At 44.1% G+C, this 17,399-nt stretch overlaps 2 protein-coding genes across 6 annotated transcripts in view; one reads left to right on the plus strand and one right to left on the minus strand.

Annotated features, from left to right (window-relative positions):
- Window positions 1-367: 367 nt before the first annotated feature.
- On the minus strand, window positions 368-5,660 carry DBI (diazepam binding inhibitor, acyl-CoA binding protein). The gene is made up of 4 exons (XM_026017758.2): window positions 5,530-5,660; window positions 4,425-4,542; window positions 2,111-2,173; window positions 368-662 (listed from the first exon to the last, which is right to left on the minus strand). The coding sequence occupies exons 1-4, from the start codon at window positions 5,536-5,538 to the stop codon at window positions 589-591; spliced, it is 264 nt and encodes an 87-aa protein (XP_025873543.1). The 5' UTR covers window positions 5,539-5,660; the 3' UTR covers window positions 368-588.
- Window positions 5,661-5,722: 62 nt separating this feature from the next.
- Window positions 5,723-17,399, plus strand: part of C5H2orf76 (chromosome 5 C2orf76 homolog) — a 55,261-nt gene continuing 43,584 nt past the window's right edge. For 2 of the 5 annotated variants that reach the window (XM_026017751.2, XM_026017752.2), the window contains exon 1: window positions 5,817-6,218. The gene's annotated coding sequence lies outside the window, so the exon portion shown is untranslated. The other 3 variants (XM_072757563.1, XM_072757567.1, XM_072757564.1) reach the window with 2 other exon arrangements.

Here is a 17,399-nt window from a genome sequence, read left to right on the forward strand (position 1 = left end):
CTGTGGAGGGGCTTCAGACAAACCTCAAATACTTGCCAACTCTGCTTTCCTCAGAGCTTGAGGTCAGCAATGTCCCCAGCAGAGGGCTGGCAGTCCTGTGGCCTAAAGTCTCAGCCAGCCCACCTGGTCAGTGGCTGGAAGGGGGAGGAAGGGGAAGGAAGGAGGAGGAAGGAAGGCTAGTTCTGTAATCCTTTTCCTCTCCACCAAAGGTATGCTTCAGGCTTGGAAGAGGCAGGTCACCTGCCTTGCACCCCTGCAGAGTAGAGGGTGAGCTCAAACACTTCCAGACACCATCTTTAGAAGAAGGAAGTGAGGAAGAGCGATCAGAACAGAGTAAACTATTTCAAGGACCCAGACTACCAAAGACTTAAAGTAACAAATGCAACTTTAATTGATTTCTGGATAAAAACTACTCAGTGCAGGTCAGTAACCATGGCAGCCCCTACTCTGTTGGAGCCATGTCCTGCATGGTCTTCAGGACCTAGGTTAACGGGCTATTTGCATGATTTCATGTCATCCACAGTATTAGAAAAACAAGGCATTAGATCAGTTTAGACAAAATGCACTGCTGGCAGCCAAATCCAGCCGTTATATTCCGTATTTTTTCTTTAGATCTTCTACTTTGTTGACGTAAGCTTTCATGGCATCTTCCTTGGAAGTCCCTGTAAGAGATCAACAGGATTATTTATAGAGGAGGCAACATGGTAGAAAAACAGCAGACTTAAAGCCCAGTTTCTCACCTGCCAAGTAGAGTTTCTATTACCTGCACCTCACAGACTTGGCCAGGATTCAACTTGAAATACTTAAGGAGTTCAGCCCACAGTGGATGCTCCATAAAGCACTGAACCCGTTATGTGTGTCCAGCTGTCCTGAGGACTGTCATTGGTCTGCTGGCCACATGAGTCTCCTAATCTGAGTGAGTGTCAACCTGAGCCCTGGAAGAAAGGCTGGACAATCCAGACAGGTAGGAAAGCTTAAAAGTGAGGAGCGGCAGTGACTTTACTGGTCCTGTGGACTCTTGTGGTTGACTCTGACCTCTCTCTCTTCGGGGCTGATTTTCTATCAGAGATTTAAGCTGGTGGTGAAAAAGAAAAGCCAGGCACCCTATTCTCCCTGGAGAGAAGCTGTGAGAAAATTTTTGAGAACTCTGAGCAAAAGCAGCTGGCTCGTGCAGGAAAAGGAGGCAGATCTTCACTTTTACACTGCAGTCCAAAGGGCACAGACCATGTCCCTCAGAGGCAGTAATACCCAGTTTCCTGGATTCTGCAGTGGAGGAGAGACACTGGGGATCGGAGAGCTTTCTGAAGCACTGCAGAGTGCCTGGACGCTGATGTACGAATGGCCAGTGACAATGGGCAGTCAGATGGGCATTCCTGTTCTAGTTACTTGCAAATCCTAGGAGTGTATTTATTGTATTCTGGCCTTTTTTGAATCCAAGGGTTTTTCATTTGCAGGAAGACAGAGGACTTATTCAGAAACTAGCTAGTGAGAACACAAAAGCTGGCAGGGACTTCAGTGCCAACTTTTGGGTCTCGCTGCCGCAGGTGGCACGTGATGAAGTCGGAGCTGGGATACTTCTTGGCTGCTGTTGCTTAGCATATAATAGCTCCATTCATGGGGCCTACGATGTGCCAACAGCTTGCCACACATTAGCTCATTCCTTTCCTTTATGTGCCTTTCTGGTTGCAAAGGAGCTGGGGAGGGCTGCTTGAGCTGGGGGGTGGGGGTGGGGATGGGGTCACTGTCCGGCCTTGTGAAGAAGAGGAAGGTATGGGCAGGAAACCACTCCTTCTTGTGAATACATATAAAGCCCAGGCCAACTATTTCACCCCCACTCCACCCCAGTCTGTTTTTAAGTAACCTGGTCCCCAGTCCCTCCTCTCCAGGTGATACCACTGCTCAGAGATGGTGCTCTTGGAGAAGGTAGACATGGTATTAGGAGAAAAAGTAGGTGGCCCAGTTTTTTTTCTACTCTGGCCGGGTCAGGCTGGTTTCTAGCATGTGCTTAATCCACTCTGTTTTCTCTCCTCATCCCTTACACTCCATAAGGGAGAATATTTTATCCCTGGGCTTCACAGACTAGGGAAATGGATTAGGTAGGAACAATTACCTTTCAGCTGATTCCAGGCATCCCACTTGGCCTTGCCTCTGAGATCCAACATCCCAGGCCGTTCTGAAACAAGAGAAGGAAAAGACATTAGATCTGCTTCAAGGTCTAATGGAGAACATTATTGCTCCCTGGCTCTGTTAAGTGGGTCTAACAGTGGGTTCTGCCTTCAGAAACCCAGATGTACAGAAATCCAAATTTAAGCTCTAGAGGAAACAGGGAGAAAACTGTTCTCATTTCTAGGCAGTCTTTGTCTTAAAAGTTAAATAACTCCGGGGATCCCTGGGTGGCTCAGTGGTTTAGCGCCTGCCTTTGGCCCAGAGCGCAATCCTAGAGTCCCAGGATCGAGTCCCACATCGGGCTCCCAGCATGGAGCCTGCTTCTCCTTCTGCCTCTCTCTTTCTCTATGTCTACCATGAATAAATAAATAAAAATCTTAAAAAAAAAAAGAAGTTAAATAACTCCAAAATTTCTCCATTTAAACAAATACTACAACCTTCATAAGGCTTAAAATTCAAATGCTATAAAGGGAATACCATAAAGCTTCCCTCCCACCCATGCTCTCAGCCACCCAATTTCTCTCCTTCAGTTGTTACTGCTATCAGTTTTCTGGCGGCTCTTTCTGTGAACAGTCTGTTCATATCCTGGCCCCATTTTTCTACCAAATTGTTAGTCTAATTCTTGTTAATTTGTGGGCGTCCCCTCGCCCCGCCCCAAAGGCAAAGTATTCTTTAGGTTATATCATGATTTTATGCTTCAAGACCTGTCATCAGCGGCACCTGGGAACACACTCACTACTTCCCTGCTGACCTATTTTACTGCCATGCTGAGAAAAAAAGGCAAGAGGAGCAATCTCAGTGCCCGAGGCCTGGACCACGGTGTCTGAGAAACATCAAGACTCCCCAGGTGCTTTCAGAGAAGCATTCCCAGGGATGCTTGAAAAGGCACCTACAGAGTCATTATCTAGGAAGTGCGAGCACACTCCAACCACCCTTTCTGTGATGATGGAAATGCACATTTGCACTAATTCAGGGTCACTGGTCACTTGTGGCACTTGATATGTGGCTTGTACAACTGAGGACTGAGCTCTGGATTTTACTTAACTATTTTCAATTTAAATTTAGATAGCCACATGTGGCTAGTAGTGACTGTATTGGGACAGTGCAGCCCTAGAATGAGCTGATGCTTTCCCAGTCAGGAAGCGACAGATTTCCCCAAGCCAGTCCACATACTCATCATGTAAAAGCAGGGCAGAGGCCAGTGTCTGGGAAAATCTTGTTTGGCAGAAAAGCATCTCAGCCCCTCTGGTCACCCTCACTTCATCTCTCCTCCTCCTTAGGAGAATATAGAGTTTATAAACCCAACATAGAACTCACCTTTGCCCCAAAGCCTCTCTCAGCTAAGCCCTTCCTGGTAACTTTGATTTGGCACTGCTCATAATCCTTAGCTCTGGGCACCATTTCCTGCTTCCAGATGGCTCGCAGGCACCCACTTGCTCCACTGCCCACCCCAAGTATAGTGGAACTGGCCATACTCACCCTCCTCCTGAACAGAGGAGTGGAGTGACCTCCTTCTAGGCTGCCACGGCCACTGCCTCTGAGTCCCTGCATAGATTGCATCATGCTGTTGCCCAGCACACACCTGAGTTTCAAGCATTTAGGAGGCAGAATAAAAACTGTCCAAAGCAGGAAAGACTATATTCAGAATACTGTAGTCTAAACTATGCATCAAAATCTGTTCCAAGAGTTTTCAATATGGAAGAAACAGTCAGGAGGAACCATGGTCAGCAAAAACGCTACTGATCTGCCACAGGAAGCCAGCTGCTTCTCTGCTCCTGATATCTGAACTTGGCCCAGCTGCCAAGTGCTCTGACTTTGATCCTGCCTATCTGGGGTGGAAGTAGTATGGTTCAACAGAGCTGCTACTTGCTGCTACAACAGAGTTGCTACAAAGCTCTGTCTAGTAACAGAGCTGCTACAGAGTTGACAGCTTGGACCACATCTCTTCCAGGCTGGGGTCTCTCTGCTTCCTCCCAAGCTGATAGAAAATGCTGGTGATAACTGGTAAAGCCCTTCCAAAACTAGGATTTGAATTCTGGTACCTGAGCCACCAAGAACAGTGCAGGGTCTATGAGCCCCATTCAGGAACATGATCTTTGGGGGAGGACCCCATGGGCCATTACCATGTCCCACCTGAAGAGTCGGACTCTGGGTGGTTTTGAGTGTGCAGTTCCCACAGATTAAGAGTACTAGCACTCATCAAGGCTGCTGGGCCTGCTTTGATGAGTAGGGGCCTTCCCAAGCTCATCTCAGCATACCTGTGTTTATGTCACCTACAGTTGCTTGTTTGTAGTGGCTGTAGATGAACAACATCTCATCATCTGCTGGCTTGGTCTTGAGGTGCTTAACATCCTCGGCAGCTTTGTCAAACTCAGCCTAAACATGAGGGAGAGGAGAGGGCTAAATAGAGCTCAGTAATGGGGAGAGACGCGTGGGAAAGGCAGCGCTCCTGCCATGCCCGTGAGGAAAAGCAGTGTCTTATCTTCCCAACAGGGCAGGCAGAAAGATCCAGCAAAACAAGGAGGGGAAGCACATCGGTTCACTCATTTGATGGACAACTAGGTACTGGACGCTCTCACCGCACCATGTGCCGGGGGCTAGGAACACAGTGGTGAAGGAAGCAGGCCAGGAGTGCCTGCAGTTAGCATGTACTTCCCTGAAAAGAACCAGCGTGGTCACTGCCTGACCACTCCTGGGTCAGGCCGGGGTCACGGCGGGTTCGAATCAGGTGAGAGGGGCACGGGGTCTGGGGGCGGCGGTGTCAGCAGCCCCCGGGACTGCGCGTTCAGCGCTGACCTCTATCCCACTGTTCGGACTGGAGGGAGGTGAGACGGATCAGAGGTCATGCCTCACAACTCCATCTCCGAAAAAAAAAGCGGCTGTGCTGGAAGAAGGGAAAAGGCCTCTGGGTTATCTGTCCCCAAGCCCTCCCCTTCCTGCCCGCTGCACGCTCAGCCCCTACGTGCCCTGACCTCCAAGCGGTCAGCCAGGACTTACTTCCTTACTTCTCCTCTCCGCAAGGCGTCCCTACTGCTGCCCGGGCAGTACCTCCCGGATGGAGAACTTGGTCCCCTCGCTCCTTCAGTCCACGGAGCTCTCCTACCTATCGTCTTTCCACCCAGGACCCTCCCCTCCGACCCCTGATCCGGCTTCCCCGCCGGGCCCGCCCCACCCGCAACTTTGCAGCAGCTGCGGGTGCGCAGCGGCGTCCGCGTCCCTAAGTTCCGCTCCCGGGCTCCGCGCAGGGAGTCGGAGCTGGGCGCGGGGCCAGCAGGCGCGGCGGGGCCGGAGGGCGGGGAGCCCGCGGAGCCGTGCCTGGGGGTGCCTCGTCCCCCGCGGCCCCGGGCGCGGCAAGCCTTCTACCTGAGACATGCTGGCGGGGTCGCGAGCCTCCGGGACGGCCGGCGCGGCGGGGAAGAGCGGGACGCGGCAGCGCAGGGCTCGACTGGCAGCGCCTTTAGAGGCGCAGCCGCAGGCGGCTCCCGGGCGGCTCCCGGGCCAGCGCCGGGCAGCCAATCAGCAGCCGGCTCCAGCCGGGGGGCGTGGCCAGCGCCGCGGCGCAGCCCGACTCGCCCGAGCCCACGTGGGTTTGCTCGCCCGCGCGCTCGCAGTGCGGAGCCGAACGGGACGCCGGGAGCAGGTGGGGGGGCGCCGGGTGGGCGGGGGCGGGAGGGAGCCGGAACCGGGCCCGGGGCCGGGGGCCGAGGGGGGGCCGGGGGCGGGGTGGAGCGGGCGGCGGCCGAAGGGCAGAGACGTCTCCGTGTCTCGTGTCTCCCGGAAGTCGCGCCTCCGGACGGGTCGCCCCGCAGGCCCCGGGAGGGTCCGGGGATGCCCCGGGGCCGCGCCTGCGCCCTGCGCGGTCGGGGGATGCGGGAGCCGCGGCCTCCTGCTCCGCCCGAGCTTGGCGCGCTCCGACCTGCCGCGGCAGCCCAGCTGCAGCCCTGCCCCGCGCGTTTGGTCGTGAATTGCTCCACCGGGTGCCGTAGAGCCCGTGCCCCCGTCTTGTCTTAACAAACCTGACCTGGAGCCGGTTCCCAGCAGGTATCTGTTAAGTGAGTGGCCCTTCTTCGTTCGTAAATGTTTACTGAGCTCTTTGCTGCCCGACTTGCCCTCGTTTAGACCGTGAGGTCACAGCAGTTAAGGAAACCTACATTCCTGCCACTTATGTTGGGGACGAGAGTGAAATAAGTAGATTGTTAGGGGGTTAGGGAGTTGGAAGCTTACAGTTTCCCACGGGAGGTGGAGGGTTAAGGGAAGACAACACTTGGGAAAAACAAACAAACAAACAAAAAAAAAACAAACAAACCTCGAGGAGGGGAAGGAGGGTTCCAGGCAGTAAATAAGGGTTGAAGTGTGAGCGAGGAGTGGAGTCAAAGGGTAAAAGAGTTAAAGGGGCCGCAGAGTTAAAGGGGCGCAGGCCGGCTAGATGATGCAGAGCCTGCGCTTTATAGGAACTTTGGGGATTTTGACTTTTTTTTTTGAGATGGGAAGCCAGAGGCTGTTAGGCACAGACTGATGAGACCGAGGGGAGGCTCATCTTTGCAAAGCTGTCACGGAGGCTGATGTTCTCTATGGGGACAGAAAGAGCAGCACAGGTGGATGCCAGAATTTGAGGTTGATGAGAATTTTCTGGTGGTTCCAAAGCTGGGTGAAGGGAGGAAATGGATGGAAAATTCTCTCGAGGTCATTCCTCCAGTTTGCATCAAGAGGACTAGACTATAAGTCCTCTTCCCCTCCCCTCATTTACAGTGACAGGTGTTTTTTTTTTTTTTTTTTTTTTTTGACAGGTGTTTAGAAAGAAAGGCCAGTTGGAAGTTTTCAGATACAACTTCCTAACTAGTGGTAGTCCAGCCTTTATAAAATGTTTGGGAAGAAGTGGAGATGCAGTAGCAGACAGCAGATCTGGAGGCTTCAGTCTGTGAATAATTTTGGCAGAGAAAGCAAAGCCAAACAAGTGTCAACAAAAAGTTTGGAGTTAAATTTGGGGAGATTACATTTGAATCTTAAGGAATGTAGGGTCCCCCCCCCAAAGTGACAATTCAAAGCTGTTCTTTTCCCCCTCTGGGGTACAGATGAAGTCTGGATTCTTTTTTTGTTCCATCATTTAGTGCTTACAGATTTCTTGATGGAAATTCAGATTATTGTCTGCATGGGTCAGATTTATAGTCAAGTGTACCTTAAAGTCCATAGGTTTTAACATTAGGTTATTGTGTTTAGCACACTTGAGAAGATTAGGTAACTCCGACAATGTACTTTATATTCCTCGAAGATTGGTTGATGTGATGTAGTTTTGTCTGGACACCGCAGAAAGCAAGGCTAATGTTTTAACTTGGCAATCGCCGGTTTAAGTGGAGTTGATTTGTTGCTTACTTGTTTGGAATATACTCCACTTTCCTAAAAACAACACCACCAACAACAAACCCATAACCAATTTTCCGCATGGTGTTTCTGTGCTGGGGTGAGTCCACAAAAGTTCCTTAATGCAACTTAAGTATGTAACTAGTAAGGATTGTAGGTCCCAGGGAGCAGGGTGCTAAGTGATTTTCCTTGCTTGCATGGGGCTCATCTTAGGCCAGGTTTTTTTTTTATTATTTTATTTTATTTTATTATTATTATTTTTTAGGCCAGGTTTTGAAATAGCTGGGCATATTCTTCAGCCCGCGTCCTGCTTCCTTCTCTCATTCCTCAGGGACTCATTTTGGGTAATTTCCACTTACAGAAATGCTCCCTTAAGGCCTCCATTTACTGTTTCTATTCTAGGCAATTGGAATGACATTTGGATTTTAAAATAAAGAGGTGATAATAAGCCAGTGTCTTGAGATTTATTTTCTAAGGTAAATTTTAGAGCATATTGAGGGGTCAATAAATTATGAATTTTTTAAAAAAGATTTATTTATTTATTTATTCATGATAGAGAGAGAGAGAGAGGCAGAGACACAGGAGGAGGGAGAAGCAGGCTCCATGCCGGTAGCCCGACGTGGGACTCGATCCCGGGACTCCAGGATTGCACCCTGGGCCAAAGGCAGGCACTAAACCGCTGAGCCACCCAGGGATCCCCTAAATTATGAATTTTTATTCCTACATTTCCATAGCATTGGAAAGGAAATTGCTCTTCACATCCCCAGAAAATGCAGGTTCCTCAGCTATGTTTATATCCTTGCTAGCAATTAGCACACTTTGCAGTAATTTTATTTATAATCATTTTTATTCATTTATTTTTTTGTCTGATCTTTCTCCCCTATATGAGCAGGGAAAATAGGGATCACCTTGTATTGGTCAGTACTCTGTCTCAAAGTCCCTGGAACTCCTTAGGCTCTGAGCAAATAGCAGGTGATGAATAGAGTTCTTTGCTTTCTGTGAAATGTAGTCATTCTGATTAGCCGTGAACTTGGAAACAAAGTTTATTAGAACTGAGGGCAGCCTAGTTGGCTCAGCGGTTTAGCGCTGCCTTCAGCCCAGGGCGGGATCCTGGAGACCCAGGATCAAGTCCCATGTCAGGCTCCCTGCGTGGAGCCTGCTTCGTCCTCTGCCTGTGTTTCTGCCTCTCTCTCTCTCTCTCTCTCTCTCTCTGTCTCTCTCTGTCTCTCATGAATAAATGAATAAAGTCTTAAAAAAAAAAAAAAGAACTGAATGTGCAACTATAGGCTATGGTAAATAGCCTTTAGCCTACTTTAGTAGATGAATTCTGGTGCAAAGACCATGTAATCTCTTTGTGTCACTCCCAGCTGGAAACAGAACACCTGAAATATTAAGGGAAGATGGGGAACCTGATGAGCCCCTATGCAGCCTAATTAACTGTCCCCATTCATAGAGATGCTCTTGTCATTGTTGCAACCTGTCCTTACATCCTTGGGGTGCCTATTTCAACTACTCACAGCTACTGGGTCTCAGTGTAAAGCTAGATGGGCAAGGTATGTTAACAAGTGAAAGCTGTTCTTGCCCAGTGAGTGTGAATAGTAGTTTAATATTAGGTTTCTTGATATAAGCTAAACCTCTAATTTCTAAAAGCAACCTAATCATTAAAAAAAAAAATGGACTACAGTTACAGTAAAGCTTTACTAGAAGGCAAGGGCTGGAGTACTCACAAATGATGAATTACATCCATTTGGTATTTATTTTCACTTCTTGGAATGTGATTCCTGAGGCAAGACTCAAGCAAAGGTGGGAGGAAATTAGTATGTTTTAAAGGAAAGGAAGCACTTGGAAATAACTTCTGGGGTAGGAGGTGGGCAGAGTTGGGGGCGTTTGTTTTGTGAAGGCAGAGGGAGGTAAGAGCTGAGATGGGATGAGAACGCAGCTTGGCTTTTCTCTCCTTTCCCTCTTTTTATTATTTTCCTCCATTTTCTCTTCCTCTGTCTCTTTAACTTTTCTGATGGCATAACTCCTTTTCTGGGGGCCAGGCATCTGCACATCTTAACCAGCCCTTCCCCTCTGCCATTCTTTAGTTCCTTTTGGGTTTATATTGGGAGGGCTTGTAGCAAGCTGGGTGTGAGTGAAGCCTGTGTGTGACCTATTTGTGTATAAGCCACTCCTTTCCTGAGTCCTGTTTCTGTCTAGTTAACATGGTTTGGGCTGAGCTGAGACTTGGAGACCAGGGCTTAGGAGCAGGGGGTTGTGGTGGAGAAGTGTCCTATTCTAGCTGGGAGTAGAGGAGAGAAGACTTACTTAAACCTAAGTAAACATAAACGCTGCTGAGACTCCTGTATCCTGTTTAGAAATACTTAGGATTATGGATAGGAGTAATGAAGCACCTTAGGAAGATATCTTGAGTTCAGTACTGTAGTTCTTATTCAACCTCATTAGAAGTATAAACTCTTCTAAATCTACATTTTCATTTTGCCTGTTTCCCTAGCTCCTACTTGCACATGACAGACCCTTGGTTAATGCGTTGAAACTAGGTTGTCAGGTGAATTTTCTATTGAGCTTTTTTTTTTTTTAAAAAGATTTTATTTATTTATTCACAAGAGACACACAGAAAGAGGCAGAGACACAGGCAGAGGGAGAAGCAGGCACCCTGGGGAGAACCTGATGGCAGAACTCAATCTCAGGACCCCGGGACCACACCCTGAGCTGAAGGCAGGAGCTTAGCCACTGAGCCACTAAGGAGCCCCTCCAGTGAGCTTTTGTATTGCCTTTCAACAAGAAAATTAGAAATATTAAAATCTGATGACAGGTATTTTGGCTGATAATACTTTTGGAGATAATGCCATTTTTAAAAACATTATTTTGAGATAATGCACTAAAAACAAACAAACAAAAAAAAAAAAAAAACAAAAGTGGATCCCTGGGTGGCTCAGCAGTTTAGCGCTCACCTTCTTAAAATTTTTTTTTTTTAATTTTTATTTATTTATGATAGTCACAGAGAGAGAGAGAGAGAGAGGCAGAGACACAGGCAGAGGGAGAAACAGGCTCCATGCACCGGGAGCCTGACGTGGGATTCGATCCCGGGTCTCCAGGATCGCGCCCTGGGTCAAAGGCAGGCGCCAAACCGCTGCGCCACCCAGGGATCCTTAGCGCTCACCTTCTGACCAGGATGTTATCCTGGAGTCCCGGGATTGAGTCCCATGTCGGGCTCCCTGCGTAGAGCCTGCTTCTCCCTCTGCCTGTGTCTCTGCCTCTCTCTCTGTGTGTGTCTCTCATGAATAAATAAATAAAATCTTAAAAAAAAAAAAAAAAGAGCTTTTGCAACTTTATTACTGGTTACATAAACTTGGCCATTATAATGTGGAAGCAATTGGAAAAAAGTCAAGTAAATACTTGTTTTTAATAGCAGTTCTCAATAAAAATGTTTATATAATGTCTATAAACAGCATCACTTTGATTATAGTGGATGTAGTGTTGTGATAAATTGTTTAATGGAGGGAAAACCTTTTCATTATTATATTAACTGTTGGTTTATTATATATGGCCTTTATTGTGTCTCCCCACTTCATTGAGAGTTTTTGTTATAAAGAGATGTTGAATTTTGTTAAATGCTTTTCCTACATCTATCAAGATGATCATGATTTTTATCTTTCAATTTGTGGATTTGCTGTATCACATTGATTTGTATAAACTCTTCAAAGTGAGTTAAAGAGACAGAGGAAGAGAAAATGGGGAAAAATAATGTTAAACTATCCTTGCATGCCTAAAATAAATCCCACTTGATTGTGTGTATGGTCTTTTAAGGTATTGTTGAATTGGGTTTGTTAATATTTTGCTTGGGATTTTTGCATGATGCGTGTTCATCAAGGGTATTGACCTGTAATTTTCCTTTTTTGTAGTATCTATCTGGTTTTGTTATCATAGCAATGCTGAATTTCATTAAGTGATTTTAGAAATATGTCATCCTTTTCAATTTTTTGGAATAATTTGCAAAGGGTGGGTACTAACTCTTCCTTAAATGTTGGTAGAATTCATCTGTGAAGTGATCTGTTTGAGAATTTTTGGTTTTTTGAGAGTTTTAAAGTTACTCGTTCAATTTCATTACATATAATCAGTTTATTCATATTTTCTATTTCTTTGTGAGTCAGCCTTGGAAGGTTGTATGTTTCTTAGAATTTATCCATTTCTTCTAGGTTTTCCAGTTTGTTGGCATATAATTGTTCAAAGTACTCTCTTTGATCCTTTGTATTTCTTTTTTATTTTTTTAAAAGATTTTATTTATTTATTCAGGAGAGATGCAGAGAGAGAGAGAGGCAGAGACACAAGCAGAGGGAGAAGCAGGCTCCTCACAGGAAGCCTGATGTGGGACTTGATCCTGGAACCCCTAGGATGATGCCCTGAGCCGATGGCAGATGCTCAATTGCTGAGCCTCCCAGGTGTCCCGATCCTTTGTATTTCTGTGTTATCAGTTGTAAGTTCTCTTTCATTTCTGAATTTATTTGGATCCTTTCTTTGTTTTGTTTTTTTTGGATGAATTAGTCTTACTAAAAGCTTGATTTTGTTTATCTTTTCAAATAACCCGCTTTTAGTTTTGTTCATCTTTTTCTTTTTTTTGTTGCTATTTTTAAATTCTCTGATTTTTATTCTTCTACTGAATTTGGACTTTGTTTCTTCTTTTTCTGGTTCTCTTCAGTTTAGACTGTTCATTTGGGATTTTTCTTCTTTATTGATGTAGGCCTGCATTGCTATGAAGTTTCCTTTTAGAACTGCCTTTGCTGTATCCCATAGATTTTGGAAAATTATGTTACCATTTCATTTGTTTCAGGTATTTTTTGATTTCCTTGTTTGACTTATTGGTTATTTAGTCTCCATGTGTTTGTGTTTTTTCCAATTTTCTTATAACTGATTTTTAGTTTCATACCGTTGTAGTCAGAAAAGATTCTTGATAGGATTTTCATTTTTTTTTTTTTTAAGATTTTATTTATTTGAGAGAGAGAGAACAGAGTGAAAGCTAGAGTTTGAGTGGTGGGGAGGAGCAGAGGGAGAGGGAGAAGCAGCCCCCCCACCCCCCACTGTTGAGCAGGGAGGCCATTGTGGGACTCTATCCCAGAACTCTGAGATCATGACCTGAGCCGAAGGCAGACACTTAACCCACTGAGGCACCCCAGGCACCCCTGGGTTTTCATCTTCTTGAATTTATTTTGACTTATTTTGTAGGTCAACATGTGATCTATCCTAGAGAATGTTTCATATGCACTTGAAAAGAACGTATTCTCTGCCTTTGGATGAAATGGTCTATCTGTATAGTCCATCTGGCCTAATGTGTTGTTTAAGGCCAATGTTTTCTGATTGATTTTTCTCTTTGGATGATATATTCATTAATGTAAGTAGGGTATTAAAGTCTCCTACTATTATGGTATTATTATCAATTTCTCCCTTTGTCTGTTAATATTTGCTTTATATGTTTAGGGGCTCCTATGTTGGGCCCATAAATATTTATGAATGTTATATCCTATGTTGGATTGACCCCTTCATCATTATGTAATATTCCTCTTTGTCTTTTGTTACATTTTTTGTTTTAAATTCTCTTTTGTCTGATATGTGTATTGCTACTCCAGCTTTTCATTTCCATTTGCATGGACTATCTTCTTCTATTCCTTCACTTTCATTCTGTGTGTCTTTGGAACCGTTGTGAGTCTCTCGTAGGTCATATAGAGATGGGTCTAGTTTTTCTTCTTCTTCTTTTTTTTTTTTTTAAATCCATTCAGTCACCCTGTCTTGATTGGTGCATTTAGTCTGTCTGCTGAAGGACATTTATATTGTTTCCACTTTTTGGCCATTACCAATAAAGCTGCCACTCGTCATTCATATACAGATTTTTTGTGAACATTTTTACTAGCAATGAATGAAAGATCCAATTTTTCCACATCCTTGCCAGCCTTTGATGTTATTACTTTCTTTCCTTTTAGGGATTTTGATTTGTAGCCGTATCTCATTGTGATTTTAACTTGCATTTCCTAATGGCTAATGATGTTGAACATATTTTCATGTGCTTTTTGCCATCTGTATATCTCTTCTGTAAAATGTCTCTTTGTGTTGTTGTACATGTTTTAGTTGTATTTTTTCAATGTTTTGAGAGTTCTTTATGTATTCTGGGTACTGGTTCTTTGTTGTATATATGGTTGGCAAATATTGTCTCACTGTTTTTAGCTTGTCTTTTCATCCTTTTTTTTTTAAAAAAGATTTTATTTATTTGTTCATGAAAGACAGAGAGAGAAAGAGAGAGAGAGATTGAGATTGAGAGAGAGGCAGAAACATAGGCAGAGGGAGAAGCAGGCCCCATGCAGGGAGCCCGATGTGGGACTCAATCCCGGGACTCCAGGATCATGCCCCAAGCCAAAGGCAGATGCTTAACCACTGAGCCACCCAGGCATCCCTCTTTTCATCCTTTTATAGAGTCTTTCATAGAACACAAGTTTTTAAAAATTTTGAGTGAAATCCAGCTTACCAATTTTTCCTTTTATGGATCACACTTCTGGCATCTAATGACTCTTTGCCTAGTCCTACATCCTGAAAATTTCCCCCTCTTTTTTTGGTAAGTTTTATGGTTTTGCATTTAATAAATGCAAATAATACAAATCACATAATTTTTGTATATGGTGTAAGACTTGGATTGAGGTTCTTTTTTTTCAAGTTTTTATTTAAATTCCAGTTAACACACAGTGTATTTATTAGTTTCAGATTTAGAATTTGATTCATTACTTACATATGACACCCAGTGCTCATCACAGCAAATGCATCCCTTAACCCATCTCCCCTACTCACTTGAGGTTCTTTTTTTTTGTTTGTTTGTTTTCCAAAACTCTGATGTCTAATTGCTTCAGCACCATGTTGAAAAAATATCTTTCCTCTACTGCTTTTCACCTTTATCAGTACTCTGTTGTGCATATTTATGTGGTCTTTTACTGGGTTTTCTCTCTGTTTTATTGGTATATGCATCTGTTCCTCCATTAATACCACATAGACCTGATTACCATAGCTATATAAGAAGTCTTGAAAGTGGGTAAACAGATTCCTCCAACTTTATTCCTCTTTTTCAAAATTGTTCTAGCTATTCTGGTTCCTTTATTTTTTCATATAAATTTTGCAATAGTGTGTATGTCTACAAAAAAATCATTTTGTGATTTTGATAGGAATTGTATTAAATTCGTATATCAGCGTGGGGAGAATTGATATATTTATTCTCAAGTTTTCTAATGTATGAACTCCTTATGTTCTAACATTTATTTTGACCTTTTTTATTTAATCAGTACTTTGTATTTTTTAGCATATAAGTCCTGTACATGTTTTGTTAGATTTATACTTATTTTTTTAAAAAGATTTTATTTACTTATTCATGAGAGACACACACACACACAGAGGCAGAGACATAGGCAGAGGCAGGCCATGCAGGGAGCCTGATGTGGGACCCAATCCCAGCACTCCAGGATCATGCTCTGAGCTGAAGGCAGACCCTCAACCGCTGAGCCACCCAGGTGTCCCATGTTAGATTTATACTGAAATATTTGCTTTTGAGTGGTTGCAAATGGTATAGTATTTTTAATTGTATGCATGTGTTCATTGCTAGTGTGTAGAAATACAGTTGGTTTTTGTATGTTTTTCTTGTATCTGTGACTTTGCTGAACTCACTTTTTCTAGAAGTATTTTTTTCTTGTAGATTCCTTTGGATTTTCTCTACAGATAGTCATGTTAAAATCTGCAAATAGGTACAGTTTTATTTCTGATTTATGTGTTTTTTATTTACTTTTTTTTGTCATATTGCATTGGCTAGAACTTCCAGTATTGTGTTGAATAAGAGTGATGAGAGTAAAAACAAAATTAAAAGAGTGATGAGAGTAGATATCCTTGCATTGTTCCTCATCTTGAGGGGAAGGCAGTTAGTCTTTCACCATTAAGTATAATGTTAGCTATGGGTTTTTTTTTTTTTTGTGGATGTGCTTTATGAAGTTGAGATAGTCCCCTCTATTCCTATTTTTTGGAGAGTTCTTATCATGACTGGATGTAGACATTTGTCATATGGTTTTTTCTTTTTTTGCATTAATGTGATTTTTCTTCTTTAAACTTTTCTTTTAAAAATTTTTTAAAAAGATTTTATTTATTTGAGAGGCAGGGAGAGAGAGCATGAACAAGGTGAGGGGCAGAGGGAGAAGCAGATTTCCCATTGAGCAGGTAGTCTGGTGTAGGGCTCTATCGCAGCACTTTGGGATCATGACTTGAGCCAAAGGCAGGTGCCTAACCTACTGAGGCACTCATGCACCTCGTCTCTAGCCTTTTAACGTGGTAGATTACATTGATTACTTTTTGAGTATTGAACTAGCTTTTCTTCCTTGGAAGAAACTTCACTTGGTCATGACCTATAATTCTTTGTATATATTGCTGAATTCTATTTGCTCTATCTTAAGGATGTTTATATCTATATTCTGTAGTCTAGAATGATTCTGTCATCCATAACAAGCCTGGCTGATAAGTGATCCTGACCTGAATGCCCTGTACTGCAAAGCAGTTTTACTGATCACTTTAGCTAAAACGGGGGACAGATTTAATACCACCATTTTTCTAATTAGAAAACTCATTGTAGGGTACACTTAATGAGCCAGGTAATCTTCCTGGAAGCTCCTCCTGAGTAAGATTAGTTTTGGAGTGATTGCCACTGTTGGTCTGCTGGTTGGTTACCTGAGAGCTTGCTCATGGTCTTTTAAAAAGCACCTGCAGGTCTAAGATGGAAATAAAAGTGTTTTGGGGAAGAAGTCAAGTTAATAATACTGACTTCTCCAAAAATCATAGGCCTGGGGGTGCACATGGTATCCTTGGAAAGAAATTCCTTTACAGTTTATGACTAGGACCCTTGTGGCTCAGAGAATACAAAGCGTCGAGGCCTCCAGTGTAACCTTTGGCCAGCTAGTAAGCATTAGGTTTTTCACTTGAGTACACACCATTGCATTTGGAACTTGTTTTTGGAGGGACTGCCTGAGGGCAGTCAGTCTGATCTGTCTTGTTTGTCTATGCTACCAGCTGAGTGGCTTTTGTCCCACGGGATGGCTGGGGGGGGGGGGGGGGGGCAGGTGGAGAAGACACCTAGAAATGTTGACAGGTATTTTGCATGGGAGGCATAGAAGCTGAGATAGGTTTCTGATAGACCGTTCTAGTGACGGTGATCATATCGGTGATCATATCCTGGTCAGAGCCATCTTTCAGGAGTTGGCAGATTCAGGTACCAGTAAATGGAGGTGCTTAGAATAGAGAGAAACTCAGCAGGTGGTTTTGATTCATGAGGACTTTCGTAGGGGCAGGTAGTTCTGAAAGACAAAAGATCTCTAATGAGTGATCCTCTCCACCTGTATTTCCTGGGGTATAGTTGTTTTGTGTGTAAGTGCTGAGGTTATTTCTCTCCCTTCACCTCTACAAAAATTGTTATGTCTCATTCCAGTAGCTATAATTTTACTTTTCTTCTAATCAGCTCCCTGAAGGGACTTTTTTTTTTTTTAAAGATTTTATTTTTAAGTAATCTCTACACCCAATGTGGTTGGTTCAAACTCACAACCCCAAGATCAAGAGTCGCACATTCCATCAGCTGAGCCAGCCAGGCATCCCCCTGAAGGGAGTTTTTATAAAACTCTCAGAGAGACATTATGTTCCCCACTGTGACCTACAGTGTATTCAATTATCCTTATTCTTGTGATTTAGAGTCTGGTCAGCTGAGCAAGAGAATCCAGGTAGCTGAACCAGGATTCAAATCCCTTAAGCCCCTATTGTCTACTTGTCTCATGGAGGATATACCAGTTAGGCTGGTAGGGGGGTTTCTGTAGAGG

Source organism: Vulpes vulpes, chromosome 5 (genome assembly GCF_048418805.1).
Source record: "Vulpes vulpes isolate BD-2025 chromosome 5, VulVul3, whole genome shotgun sequence".
NCBI classification, from domain to species: Eukaryota; Metazoa; Chordata; class Mammalia; order Carnivora; family Canidae; genus Vulpes; species Vulpes vulpes.